The 14,729-nt window shown below is 36.3% G+C and overlaps 2 protein-coding genes across 5 annotated transcripts in view; both read left to right on the forward strand.

Moving 5' to 3' along the window:
* The window catches only part of LOC107727863 (CXXC-type zinc finger protein 1-like), a 7,886-nt gene extending 6,646 nt beyond the window's left edge, over window positions 1–1,240 (forward strand). Inside the window, exons 13-15 of the mRNA XM_016537893.1 lie at window positions 75–171; window positions 747–899; window positions 980–1,240. Coding sequence (XP_016393379.1) covers window positions 75–171; window positions 747–899; window positions 980–1,126 — 397 coding nt within the window. The 3' untranslated portion in view covers window positions 1,127–1,240. The remainder of the gene's footprint in view (window positions 1–74; window positions 172–746; window positions 900–979) is intronic.
* A 682-nt stretch (window positions 1,241–1,922) lies between these two features.
* Window positions 1,923–9,822, forward strand: LOC107727872 (uncharacterized). 4 transcript variants are annotated; one of them, XM_016537903.1, is made up of 18 exons: window positions 1,925–1,994; window positions 2,300–2,412; window positions 2,497–2,870; window positions 3,013–3,150; window positions 3,938–4,061; window positions 4,152–4,510; window positions 4,606–4,688; window positions 4,804–4,835; window positions 4,919–5,089; window positions 5,961–6,023; window positions 6,129–6,161; window positions 6,247–6,327; window positions 6,597–6,761; window positions 7,213–7,440; window positions 7,527–7,601; window positions 7,797–7,892; window positions 8,763–8,897; window positions 8,979–9,822. In XM_016537903.1, the coding sequence occupies exons 3-18, from the start codon at window positions 2,530–2,532 to the stop codon at window positions 9,453–9,455; spliced, it is 2,601 nt and encodes an 866-aa protein (XP_016393389.1). In that variant the 5' UTR covers window positions 1,925–1,994; window positions 2,300–2,412; window positions 2,497–2,529; the 3' UTR covers window positions 9,456–9,822. The 4 variants fall into 4 exon arrangements, with proteins under 4 accessions (XP_016393388.1, XP_016393392.1, XP_016393389.1 ...); XM_016537905.1 differs by lacking the exon at window positions 1,925–1,994 and adding an exon at window positions 1,995–2,070; XM_016537902.1 differs by lacking the exon at window positions 2,300–2,412 and having other exon boundaries at window positions 1,923–1,994.
* The last annotated feature ends 4,907 nt before the right edge of the window (window positions 9,823–14,729 follow it).

A 14,729-nucleotide genomic window follows, 5' to 3' on the forward strand; every position in this document is an offset into this window, starting at 1 on the left:
ACACACACACACACATATATATATATATATATATATATATATATAAATATAATTTTTTTTCTTTCTTCTATTAGGGCAACAAGACTCTTCTGTGATGTTTATAACCCTCAGAGTAAAACATACTGCAAGAGACTCCAAGTTTTATGTCCAGAACATTCCAGAGATCCAAAGGTGAGAGTTTAGTGATGGTCTCACAGTATTTCTGCTCAAACTAAGGGTACGTTTACGTAACAATAATTGTACTTACAATGGAATTTTTTTCTTTGCATTTTGGAAAAGTTTCATGTACAGACAACAACATTGTCTAAACAACCCGTTCACATGGATCCGCAAAATACTAAACAGAATCCGCTACTTTTTACACAGAAACGATAATGTATTGTTTTCAGAAACTTTGCATTTTTAAGCTCCCAAAACTCCATTGTCATGTAAATGAATGGCCAAAATGCATATAACATTTCCGTTTTTAGTTGAAAACGGTGTTGTGTAAACACCTAAACCAGGCTTTTTCAAACCTGTTTGTCTCCCTCATCTAACACACCTGATTCAACTCCTCAGCTCATTAGTAGAAGACTGCAAGACCTGACCTGGGTGTGTCCGATAAGGGGGGCGTACAAAATATACAGTGCTGGGGGTCTCCAAGACAGGCTTGAAAAACCCCTGAATGAAACTAACCGCATCTTCAGACATCTCTTCATAACAGGATTTGTGTTCAGTAAATTACTTCTATGTTTTTCTCTTCTCAGGTCCCAGCAGATGAGGTGTGTGGATGTCCACTAGTGCGTAATGTGTTTGAGCCGACTGGAGAGTATTGCAGGGTCTCGAAACGCAAGTGCAACAAGCATTACTGCTGGGAGAAACTAAGACGGGCGGAGGTGGACCTGGAGCGTGTCAGAGTGGTCAGTCAAGTTCTTCCAAACTTATTTTCATTGTAGTCTTAATTTAGTTTCATATAACTCATACTTTCCCATCCAAACAGTGGTACAAGCTGGATGAGTTGTTTGAACAAGAACGCAATGTGAGGACGGCCATGACCAACAGAGCAGGACTATTGGCCCTGATGCTCCACCAGACCATCCAGCATGACCCTCTGACCACTGACCTCCGCAGCAACAAAGACAGATAGCCATGCCAACAATCTGTGCTCAAAAATGATTTCTTTATATTTGTATACTTTTCATATTGTATATTTGTCACTATTTGGATGATGTCATTCATATTAAAACTCTCTTCATGTGTCTCCTTCAGTCTGCATTGATTAATTTGACTTGTGCTCAATTAGTTAATTATGGAATTGTAATTTTTGTTGTGATCCTCGGATTTTTTGCTTTATTTTTTAGTTATTTTATCTATACTATATTGATATGAGCAAGTATGCTTACAAGGAATTTGTCTTGGTAAAACAAGCTTCCAGAACAGAGACAAAATAACAATTAGACACAAAAATACACAATATAATTTTTTTTTTTTTTTTTAAGTTTAATGATAAGTATTTTAGCCTACTCTGTAGTTAAAACCAATTTTTATAAAAGGCCTATTTATTACGTCTAGGGGTTTATAGCAGTTTTTCAGTATATCATATATACATTGGGATGTAGTCTGAAAAATGTAATAATGATGAATACATTTTATTATTAAATACCATTTATGAAAAGCAAAATATAAAAAACGACGAAATTCAGAGATTCATGTTACTTTTTCAACTTCTGACTCCTGTTTACGCTGATAAAGTAATTTGTAATCAGAAGTTTAAAAAAAATCTATCGTGCTATTTTGTTAAATCTCTTAAGGTCTGTCGTCTAGCAATACATCAAAGACGTAAATGTTACATCAAGCAGCGCAACATCAGTCTAGCTTTTTGAGACGTGAGCAGGGAACTTTATTTGTTCAAAATGCTCGAGTCACGTGTTTCCGGGTTACAACAGCACTTCCGGTCCCTCTCCTGTTTCAGTATTTAAAATATATCAATGTGAGGATTGTTGAAGGGTTTACAGGTAGGTTTTTAGGAATGGCGGGATCGTATTTATGATTTTAGTTTAACATGACCGTTAAAAACAGCAATCAGTCCAGGTAAATCTCAATAATTGTTTTATTTACTATCATTTCGCGTTTGCTAATATGTTAGCTACCACGCTAAGTATTGGCGCTAATACGTGTAAGGCTGTGTCTCAAAACCTAGTTTGCTGACTACCTAGACAGCATTTTCTGCATCAAACGTCGTGGGTTAAAAGATAAAGCGTTTGGTATTTACACGAAGAGCAACAATAGGCAGTCAGCTGACTGTTGGTTTCAATTGCAGGTGTCTGAGCTGAATGCATAACATATTGCAAAGAGATTATTCAGATAGTTCAACGTTATTAAAATGAAGGAGCTTCAGATGGACAAAAAGTAGATGATTTACAGTGCTGGAAGGTAGAAGAACTGAACAAGTATTGTTTGCTGCTTAAAACACTGTATCTGGGTGTTGCCCCACTAATGTGTATTTCCTTATTGCAGCTGTCATAAGAAGAACAGGGAGGCTATACTAACATGGAAACAGAGGAAGTAGTGGCTGAGGCACCTGCAGAACCAACAACCGAAGTCAAAGATGCAAATACAGAGGAAAGCAAAGAGCCCACAGAAAGCACAGACATTCAGAATCATGTCACAGATGAAAACAAAGAGGGAGCTGTAACTGAGAAGGAGGGTGAGTCTTCCAAAGACGTCGACAAACCACCTTGTGACTGGTTGGAGCCACTCGAAGAAGACTGTGACGATGTCGATTCCCAGAGCGTTGATGGAGAAGTAGAGAGCCTTGTGGGGAGCGAATGGAGCGGCAGTGTGGTTAGTGTTAGGAAAAGCACTGGAGAGAGAGGTGGCAGAGGTGTTGGGTATGTACATGACCTGGATTCTAATAATTAAACGCCTCACATCAAACTTTAAGTGATGAGTTATAGAAAATTAACAAGTTTTTCTCTTATGCACTTCACTATTTTTTAAACATATTTTTGCATGTTTTGCTTTTTCTTCTAGGAGACCGAGGAGGAGAGCACAATGCGAGGTAGATGAAGACTGGGAAGATTGGCCGTCATTAGGGCAAGGATGGAAACGCAAACAGGTTTTTCGTCGGTCAGGCACCAGTGAAGGACGTAGTGATACATACTATATGAGGTATTGTAAAAACGACTCAATTAAAAGAATAGTTAGAAATGAAAATTTGCAAAAAAAAATTCATAACATTCAAGATGTAGATGAGTTTTTTTTTCTTTTTCCATCTACAGATTTAGACATTTAGCATTACAGCACTTGCTCACTAATAGATCCTCTGCAGTGAATGGGTGCCGTCAGAATGAGAGTCCAAACAGCTGATAAAAACATCACAACATTCCACAAGTAATCCCCACAATTCCAGTTTATCAATTAATGTCTTGTGAAGTTAAAAGCAAATGCATGTTTGTAAGGCATTTTAATGTTAAACCCTTGCTTGTGGCCAAAATGTGAGTCTGTAATAACACTTCCTCCAGCGAAAAAGTCCATCTGCTTTTGTCCTCTCACATCAAAATATTGAAAACATATTTGTTTAGAACTGTTTTGGGCTGTTTTTGCTTGTAAATGGTGCTTGATCTGTGCATATTTCTCTCCTGATTCTAACGGGATGTGTTTTTCACTGGAAAAAGCAATATTATGGATTGAGGACTCATATTTTAGCCAGAAGCAATGGTTTGAAGTTAAAAACATCTCAATGAATTTATCACAAACATGCAGCTTTTCACTTCACAAGACGTTAATTGATATAATCGTGTGGATTATTGTGATGATTTTATCAGCTGTTTGGACTCTGGCATCCATTCACTGCAGAGCATCCATTGGTGAGTAAATGATGTAATGCTAAAGCATTACTGTGTGGCACGTTCATTTTGCATCGCCCATTAATTTTTAAATTATTTTTTCCTTTCAGTCCAAGAGGTCATAAAGTAAGAAGTAGGGTTGAGCTTGTGAAATATATAAGTCAATCTGTGGACCTCACAAAATTTGATTTTAAAACGGGCCAGTTTCTTGGTGAAGAGCCTCGAAGAAGAAAGGTGAGGAGATGTTCAGCATGCTCTCTTCATTTTTTTGACTTAAATTTATTCACATATTTCCCACTAATATCTACATTCTGTTATCCATAGAGAAGGAAACTGGATTCTCCCCAGGCACACTTTTCTGTACCCAGTTTTCCAAATGAATTAGCAGATACAGGTGGTGCAGCTGGCAATCCAGGATCTTCAACTAGTCTCAGCTATGGTACAGCTCCGAAGTTGAGCTCATATTCAATCCATAAGGGTGCCAATACAGTGACCACTCCAAAATGCAGTACCTATACTAGTCCTGAGACAAATACCGCTTTATCAAGTGCCACCGCACAACTTACTATTGATCTGACTGAAGATTCTGCGAATCCAACTCCTCCTCCTTTGGGCGGTTCAGTGTCTGTGGCCCCAGATAGGCCCATCAATGGTGCCAGTGGAAATCCACAAAAATGTTTTAGGTAGGCAGTGCTTCCTTTTCTTACACTATAGCCTAAATGTCAAAAACAGCGGTGTTAATATCTTTCTTCACTCTGTTCTTTTTGTTTGTACTCAGTGTCTGCCTAAAATGTCATAAAACCTATACTTTTGAAGAGGGACAAACTATGTGCCAGAATTGCAGGCTAAAGGGTAACACATGTAAGTCAAAATGTAGTCATTTATTTTCCAGTTTGTGAGTGCAGGCAAGTAAGCAGCAATAGTGTATTTCAGCTAACGCTATTATTATTATTGTTATTTTTTTCTGTTGGTTTAGCAATAGTAAGACGAAGACAACCCTACAAAAAGGTATGTTTTAATTTTTTTTGGCTTTATGTAATGTGTTGCCTTACAAATAAAAACACATTTATTTGTATTTTTTTTTTTCTTAGTGGGTTCCATGTGGCCGATGCCGGGCTTGCCAAAATACAGTGGACTGTGGGAAATGTGTTAGTTGCAGAAATGCTCGGCTACGCCTTCGACTCAATATCCACTCTCGTAAAGTCGTTAAGTGTCGCAAACGGAAGTGTTTGCGCCCCATCCATAAAGACAGGGCTGTAAAGGTAATTCTTTTTTTTTCAGTCAGTAGATGATATTCTATGTTATGTAAGGACATTTGTGTAAGAGTAAGAATATAGTTAAACTGTTACATTATACTAAATAATAAGTGGCCTTGGAAAGTGTTTGGACCCTTGCCCACACTTGCAATGTCAAACCAAGCGCATTTAGGTTGTTTTTATGATCTGTTCTGTTTGATGGCTTTGTCAGAACCTCAGTTTTGTACTGCCCCCACTGGTGTCTTTTTACACTGTACTTTTGTTTCCACGTGGCATTTGTGCCATGAATTAAATGCACAATGAAATCCACACATTTTCATGAATTACTTAATTGTTTAATTGTTTGGGGTTGGTAAGTGGGGTTTTATTTGTTTTTTTTTGCAAGTCTTTTATGCTCACCAAGACTACATTTATTTGATTGAAAATACAGTAAAAACAGTAATATTGTTAAATATTATAATTGAATAATTAAACAGTTTTCTACATTAATATATTTTAAGAAGCAATTTATTCCCATAATGGCAAAGCTGAATTTTCAGCAGCCATTACTCCTGCTGTTACATGTTCTTCAGAAATCATTTTAATATGCTGATTTGTTCCTCCGGTAATTATTATTATGTTGAAAACATTTTTGTGGAAGCAATGACACTTTATTTATCAAGGAATCCTAAAAAAAAAAAAAGTTCAAAAGTACAGCATTTATTTGAAGTAGAAATCTTTTGTAACAATATAAATGTCTTCACTGAATAAAATGCTAATTTCTTTTAAAAAAAAGAAAAAAATCTTACAGCCCTCAAACTTCTGAACAGTAACTTTCTGAGTTACTCTTTGTGTCTAATGATCATATAATCTTGACTCCCCTTTATCTAATCCACAGGCATCAGAGTGGCAGTTTCCAAACATGGCCAGATCACTAAGCACAGCTTCAAATTTTTCACAAGTGAGAATAAAATGCTTTGAACTACACTGTTCTTTTCACACAGTGCTTCATTATGCTTGTAAAAAAGTTGTAATCATTCAGTCTCCCTCTTCTTTTATTTTTCAGCCCTCAGTCTCAGATGATTTTGAGGAATCACAGGTAAAAGCTTATAAACAATCTCTCAGACTAATCTGAGGGATTCCTGTAGAACAACTATATCTAAATGTTGTTTTCCTGTAAGCAGAGCTCCTATCTGCAGTACAGTGACTCAGAGGATCTGTCTATGTTCTTTGGGGGTAATGATGGTGACAATGGCCTGGATGAGGTATTTCTAGCTAGCCAGTTAAATACACTGCAGTAACATGATCCAAGTGCCTTGATCACAGATATGCACATTGCTTGAAGAGATTCACAAAGTATTTGTTCTCTTCTTAGTTGGGATATATTGCATTTTTTTTAGAAATTTGCTTGAGGCAAATTTGCTTGATGCTTCAGGCTTAAGCTGCAAATATTTAATACAGTCAGATGTAATCAGAGACTTAAAATAGTGTCCTGAATATTCTTCAAATAGGGATGTTTTTTCTTGATTTGCAGATGGGTGTACCAAAAGTACGTCGCCGTTCCTGTGGGAAGTGTAAAGGCTGCGTTCGCCGTACAGACTGCGGAAGCTGTGATTTTTGCATGGACAAACCCAAGTTTGGAGGCAGAAATAAGAAAAGACAGAAATGCCGTCTACGACAGTGTCAAAGAGAGGCTATGGTGGGCTTCCATAATATAATTTTAATTGTATTATTTGCGTTGACTTGTTAATATGAATGAGAATGTTGTTTTATGGTGCACTATTTTGAAACCTTTAGTTGTCCACTAAATCTAGGATTATTTTCTGTCTTTTTCTTTTGGTTCATATAATAATATTTGTTTTTATGTAATATATTATATAACATGTTTAACTGTTTATTGAGAGTGAATTTTGACTATTTAGTGAGAGTTTAACTCATTGTGAATGAATGACTCTAAGCTTGTTCTTTTTAAATAATCTATCAATAAACAAACTGAGCCTAGTACTGTTATGTGCATTTTAGTCATGTGTATGACAAAGTGCAGTTTAGTGGAATCAGAACAGTTAAATCCCTAATGATTCATCCATATCTGTTATAAGTTCAATAATTGTGCAAAAAAAAAAAATCTTGTCTCAATGTTCGTTTTACAGAAGCATTTGCTGCCCATGGATGAAGCGGAGATGCTCTTTTCTCAGGGCTGGGTTACACACGGCAGGCCACGGTACACATATGGACGTAGTAGACCCAGGTCCAAAAAGTTGTGGCATTTTGAGGTTTCAGATAACGAGGCTGAATCGTATGTGCCAAAGGCGCATACCTCAGGTGTTGCCCAGGTGCTGAATCGGAACAGGCTCCTTCATCCCAGTTACAATAGAAAGGTATTCCAGAATCTATAAAGCATTTCCACTTGTTCCTGTTTGCTCTCAATAACTTTTTCTTCTTGGTTTTATTCTTGTTGATTTAGGCTTATGTTTATACTGATGTTGCTAACAGTCATTTGATGAACAACATCCCACTCTACAATCCACAGAAAGTTGAGGTATGTTTTCACCATGAAAATGAATATAATACCCATATAATGTTAATCAAGTCAACATGATTCCTTAAATTAATTCCAGAGCAGTTTTCCCTAGACATAAATAAGCTTATTTGGTTTGTGTTGCATTTTCGTATTATTTGAACAGACCTATATAAATATGTTCATATCTCATTTCTGTCATCCCTATCTCTTGAGAAGGTGAGCCCCCAGCTGCGCATAGGACGGGCGGAGATGATCAGAGAAAATGGGCTTCAAGTCAGTGGTATCCGTAGCAGAGCCCTTCTGTCTGCGGTAAGCTCCTTATGCCTGTCTGTTTTCAGCTTAAACAAATAAAAACAAAGATTAGCAAGTGGGAAATAAACCGTAAGCCAGTAAGGTTATCTGAGGTGCTGTCTTTCCTTAGGTTGGGTGGTGAAAGTAAAATAAATTCAAAATTGTAGTTGTACCAATCAGTGTTTGATCTAACCAGTGTTCATGCATAGCTGTACGCTTCTGATATTATTCCCACGCAGAGAGGAAAAAATGAGGTGCAGAAGGCAGACTTAAAGCGGCGACTTCAAAGCTGAATGAGAAGACAGTGTTTCAGTAATTACATTGATTTTTGGTTGTCTTGACAATAAAGTCCTGTTTGCTTTCACATTATCTTGAGAAAAAAGTCTGAAAATAACAGTAATGCATGGCCTTTTAGATAATGTTTTAAATTACATATTTGTAACATCTATAAAAAATAACTTTTTAAAGAAATTAATACTTTCATTCATCAAGGATGCAATAAATTGATCAAAAGTGACAGTAAATACATTTATAATGTTGCAAACTATTTCTATTTTAAATAAATGCCATTCTTTTCAACTTTCTGGTCAAAGATACAAAACTTTTGTAACAATTTCCACAAACATATTAGGCAGCACAACTGTTTTTAACATTAATAATAATAAGAATGCTGACTTGAGCACCAAATCAGAATGATTTCTGAAGGATCATGTAACACAAGACATGTTGAAAATTCAGCTTTGCCATCATAGGCATTATTTTTCTAAGTTATTTTAAATTGTACATTTTAAAGTTACGAGATGTGAGTAATGATTTTAACTGTATATATCATTTATATACATATTTTACTATATACTATATATTTATTTCCACTTCCCATTTATTTAGAGACCAGAGGTTCTTCCTATGGCCATTCCACCAAACTGCCCTGGAGAGAGTTTGAGGGAAGGGAATCGATCACATGGTTCGGCAGGTCAGGAACCATGTCAAGAGGAGCAGCAGGAGGACGAGTCTTGTCCGTCGGTAAGAAGCCGTTTTAGGCATACGGTGTGTGATACGGAAGTCGTGGGAGTAGCAATTATTATGTACTTCTGGCTTCTGCAGATCACTCAGATATTCAGCATGGCAGACAATGACCCCACCATCCAAGGCATCGACATCAATCATGAACTGATGCCTCTCCTGAGATCTCTTCGTAGCATGGTACTTCCTGTCCTCTGGTTCTGTGTTGTGGTGGAAGGCCCTCAGTTACAGCTGATGCAGTGCTCTAAGCGCTCCACTATGGCAGACACCATTATTCATATTGAGCCCAACTTCTACTACCACATCAGCATCCAGGGACAGCCACTCCTGCCCACCCACAGACTCTACGACAGCCACCCGTCTCGTCTCACCACTACAAAAGAGATTGTTGCCCTCCTCGAGGACCTAGAAAGGTACGCGGTCTGCCAGGGCTCAGGGCATAAAAAATCCACGACTGGGTCAGAGCCTGTGGTTCCTGAACGGGCGGCTACCTGTGACTTCCTCGTTTTTTCAGAAACGGAATGCTGTGAAAACTGCATAACTCAACAAAAAGTATAGAGAGACTGTTCAGCACATTGGAATTGGTCTTCAAGTAATACATCTTCTATTTTCTCATTTTGAACTATTCTAGAATATCTTTCGACTATATAAATATTAGAGCACTGTTTTGTTTTTTTTAGAAGGGTGCCAGCATTACATTGACTGATGAATCAGTTTATGGTTACTTTAATACACAAAAAAGACTAATATCACTTCCCACATTAACAGGATAGTTTGCCCCAAAATAAAAATCATGTGATCATTTACTTACCCTGGGGCCCGTTTCAATAAGGAGGTTCAACCAGCTGAAACAACTGAAAACGTTCCAACTTGAAACTTGAACTCTGAGTTGACTTACCCTGAGATGGGAAACTCTGAGTTTTTGGGTTCAGAACAGCTGAATTGCGTTAGTTCAATCAACTCTGAGTTTAGCGCGTGCACCACGACTATGAAAAGCCGTGATCAATGGAGCTCCGGGGAAATTATGATTCACCATGGCAACAGCTCCTGCCAAAAAGACGTCCGCATACTTCCGAGTCAATACGTCACTTTAATTCATGATTCACCATGGCAACAGCTCCCGCCAAAAAGACGTCCTCATACTTCCGAGTCAATACGTCACTTTAATTCTTAATCGCTGTTATAATATAAAAGGTAAAAAGTGGCAGAACAGTAAATTATTTAAGTAATATTAATTTCCATCCTACATGCAAAAGAAAAAAAAGCAGCTAAAATAAAGGATAAAAACATAATTCAATCAAGGTAAAGCTTTAAGTATAAAAGGTTCATGAGTGTAGGCTATATGACTTTACAAGCATTTGACATATTAAATAAATATAATTCAGGGTCTATTTCAGTGCACTGCAGCTTTTCCCACATAGTTTAATGCTCTTTTCACATAATTAAATGTTCTCTAATCCAAACTGTTGCATTTCTTAATTAGAATAAATGAAATTAACGTCTGACTTCTACTCAGCCAACAGCAAGAAGGCTCGCAAAATAATGAAAAACAGATGAAGAGGAGATGGCCACAATACCAAGTATTGGAAGAATATTAATATCCAACAGGAAAAAGAATAACTGTTGCTTTTCTATTTGTAGGAAATAAAGATGACCAAATAAATTTAACAGCTGTGGTGGTGGTGATGGCAGATACCTTCCATCTGGCATCCTTCCATTCCATCGAGTAATCCGCTTCATTTTCGATGGGTTTGTGCTCAGAAAACTACACAAATATTATAAGAAAAAGCGTGAGAGCGAGACACACTTTCCTCAACGCTCTGCATACAGCGACCTTACTAATGTGCTCTGCATCCCTGATGTTACATTGAAAACTACCATTTAAAAATGGTACCACTCAAATATGAATATGAAAATATGAATTAAAAAAAAAAAAATCTAAATAATCCTCTCCCGACGTAAATGTAACTCCCTACAATTTAATGTAGCCTCCTCATCTACAGGATTCAGTATAGGACATGCCGTTTTTGTCACTTTCACAGTGTCTGCATGATGAAAATATGTGCAATGATTGAATGTACCAGCACTACAAAAAATGCTTTTCTTACTTAGTATTTTTGGCTTGTTGTTTCCAGTCAAAATATCTAAAGATTCTTAAATCAAGATGCATTTTCTACAAATTATTCTTTTGCAAATTATCTGCCAATGGGGTAAGAAAAATAATGTTGTTTCCATTTGCATTAATATTATTTTTCCTGTTTTAAGTCAAATGCACTTAATTTAGATTCCAAAATACTAAGAAAAGCATTTTTGCAGCATGAATGAATGAATGCGGTATTTAAACATCGCTTACACTTTAAAAAGGGGGAGGAAACCAAAAGCAACTCTGGGTTTAACGAGGAAAACCTGCTCCCGACCAGGTTAGGTTCACAGAGTAAGTTACCATGGTAACTGACTCTGAGTTTTAGTTACCTCTCTTTCAGAAATGGGCTTGACTTACTCTGCTTTCTCGGGTTTGACAAATTGATGTCAAACCCGAGTTTCCCTCATTTCAGGGTTAACATACTCAGTTTTCACTTAACCTCCTTTCTGAAACGGACCCCTGGTGATGTTTAAATGTTGTATACCCTTCTTTCTTTTATGGACAACAAACAAACAGCACCAGGGTGAGTAAATGATGACTTAATGTTAATTTTTGAGAAAACTATCCTTTTAATGAGTGACCACTAAACATGTAGATGTTTTTTTACCCTAGAATATGTGACACGTTTTGGTACCTACTCTGGCTAAGGATGCTCATTGAATCCTGGTCATATAAATGGAGGTAGTGAATGGGCATGTTTTACACAATCAAACATTGATCAGTTTAACTGTACATCTTGCCTTGCACTAAAGTTATAATAGTGCTTCAAATCCATTTTGGTTTAATTCCTCACACCAATGATATCTGTACATGTGTTAATGCTTATGTACTTCTCAGGGGGGATTTTTCAGAATGCATTGATCAGGTGGAAGATTCATGTTTGTTAAAAGATTTAATATTTGCTGTATGATATGGGATGAGGCTGCTTTCGTTTTGGATAGTCAATTTTGTACATAGTGCAAGTGGTGGCAGAGAAATTAGATAAAATATAGCGAGAATGTTTTTTTTTATAAACATGTCTTTTGCTTTCCTGAATTTGTTTCCTCGGTTACAAAACACTTTGAATTTTGTTTGTATGTGCTTTCATATAAATAATCTGTTTTGTTTGTTTATTTAATAAATCGCATTATCCGTTGAATGACTGCCATTATGTGCGCAAGGCAATTGATATCACCATACTTTGCCAGTTAATTAATCACAGTACATTAAATTTTATATTACAAGTTTTCTCAAATGTGTTTTATTGGTATATAAGAGTTAAAGATTTTTACAGGGGGGATTCTGGATATCTCTTTGTTGTCTGTTGTCAACGGTAAGAAAAAAAATATTTAAACATTTTTTTAGGAATACAATATTACATAAATTAGTGCAAATATGTCAAGAAACTCCTATGTAAAAAATGTTTTGAATAAATTAGAAAAAAAGGAATGTTTAGTGAAAGTGCTACTCAAGTGGAGTAGCTTAAGTATGTATTTGGATGTTTTCTTTCCACTAGTTTGATAGATGATGTGTAATGGAAGCAAAATAGCCCAAAACTGTTTTTGTTTGTAGTGTCTTGTCTTGTCTTGATTCATTCAGTAACTTAATTTAAATACCGGACTTTAAAAGCATCACTGATGTCGGATAAAAAAAATTAAAAAACTCGCTTTAGCATACAGTTGCTGCAGCATCCACATGTAAATGTTCTCCTGCGGTATCATGGATCAATTATGCAATACACACATGCACCAAAGGGGGCGCCATAGCACAGTATAATTGCACTTCTGCATTCAGCAAAGTTGAATCTAAAATTAAAATTGTTTTTTTTATGTTGTTATTCCGATACAATAAAATATATATTTAAAAAAAAATAGATAATCGGTTTAATTATCTAAACTGCTCATTATTTGCTCATGAAATGTTCATTTGTTCACTAGTCAACCTGCTTTTTTTTCGTTGCAAACAGACTAACATCCTAGAAAGCAATGCAAACCTCAGTTTAGGCATGGTGTGTGTAGTTTGTCAGCTGGGTCTATATAAATAGGCGAGACTGAAAGAGTTAATCAGACAAATGGATGCGTGTTGCTCTTCCCTGTTTGCCAGTCTTGTTCCAGAGGTGTGACAGCGTTTTACAGTGGTTAACTGGGATGAATGCTGAAATGTGAGAGAAGATGTTATAATCTCATCGTGCTGGCGCGATGCAGGGACCCTGTACGCGTTTTGCATGAAGGGGAGGATGTGATCTGCAAATGTGACCGAGGAGAGCCGCAGATGAATATTAATTGGCATCGCAGGTCCGTGTGCATTTCTCATATCTTCTCTTAAATGTCGCGTTTTCTTAAACAGCAGACAACATTTAATGGGAGTAATATATAAAATATGAACAGCACTAGATTAATTTATATATGGGTTGGATATGGTGTACACGTAGCCTATATGCTCCCTAAAATGCAGGCACGCATGGGGAAAAATCTTCCTGCTGTCCTGTTAGATTTCTAGGACATTTTTGGTGTTGGGCTGAATGTTTTTAGAAAATATAGTGTCATTGTAAACCAGCGTTTACATTTTCTTATTCTCGTCTCATTCATCCAGCATGTAATTCTTGCTGATGAAAGCGTCGCGCGTGGCTTTCATTGGGATTTCTCGTGGCATGTTGCTACGCAATGGATTAATGATGCAAAACAGTCACACCTGTTATTCGTCTGCTTGAATTCATTAACAGTAAATGTGTCGTGTGTAAATGCATGTGTTTTCTCGAATAAGCCACTCTGATCAATAATGCGATACTACGTATCCTGGCGTGCGTCTCAGTTTGATTCATTTCAGTGATTCGAATCTTTTGAATCGGTTACTTAAAACATTAATTCAGTGACCCTTTCCACAGGTTACATCGCCAGTAGGTGGCCACAAGTCTGAATTCGGAATAGCATCGTTTTACTATTTCTTACTATTTCATCATTTCATAACGATATGAGGTATGCTAGCTATTACGAATTCATTTTGTGTGTCTTGAGCGAGTCACTTAATCGATTCTTTAGAAATACCGAATCGTTCACCATCGTCTTATTATCCTCAAATATTTTGTGTCTATAAATCTACTAACAGACAACAGAAAGAGTACTTGAGCATCCTATTTTTCCCACAAACAATTAACTGTAATAACTTTATATTCCGTTGTCAACTTCATGATATTTATCCAGCTACAAAGCATAAATAGATCCACTTCATTACCACCCTTGCAGCATTTTAATTGCATATTGTAATTTGCAGGGCCATAACAATATTTTATGTACACCTTAAACAAATACGATGATTACACTTGCAAAAAGTACCATGGTATTACCATGCACCACTATCATACTATCATAGCTTTTTTTGTATTTTTATTTTAAAGTTTTAGTACATTTGTTGTGTTTTTTGTCATTTTTAATACTGCAAAATGATTAATCGCATTCAACATAGAAGTTTATTTACATACTTGTGTGTGTACTGTGTTTATTTATTATGTATATAAAAATACACACACATACATGTATATATTAAGGGAAAATATGTTAGATTTATATATAAAATATTTATATATATAATATAAAGTTATATACTAATGTTTACATACAATACATACAAATATATATTTTCTTAAATATATACGTGTGTGTATTTATATACATAATAAATATACACAGTACACACACATATAGTATGTAAAC

Source organism: Sinocyclocheilus rhinocerous, unplaced genomic scaffold (genome assembly GCF_001515625.1).
Source record: "Sinocyclocheilus rhinocerous isolate Xijiao unplaced genomic scaffold, SAMN03320098_v1.1 scaffold576, whole genome shotgun sequence".
NCBI classification, from domain to species: Eukaryota; Metazoa; Chordata; class Actinopteri; order Cypriniformes; family Cyprinidae; genus Sinocyclocheilus; species Sinocyclocheilus rhinocerous.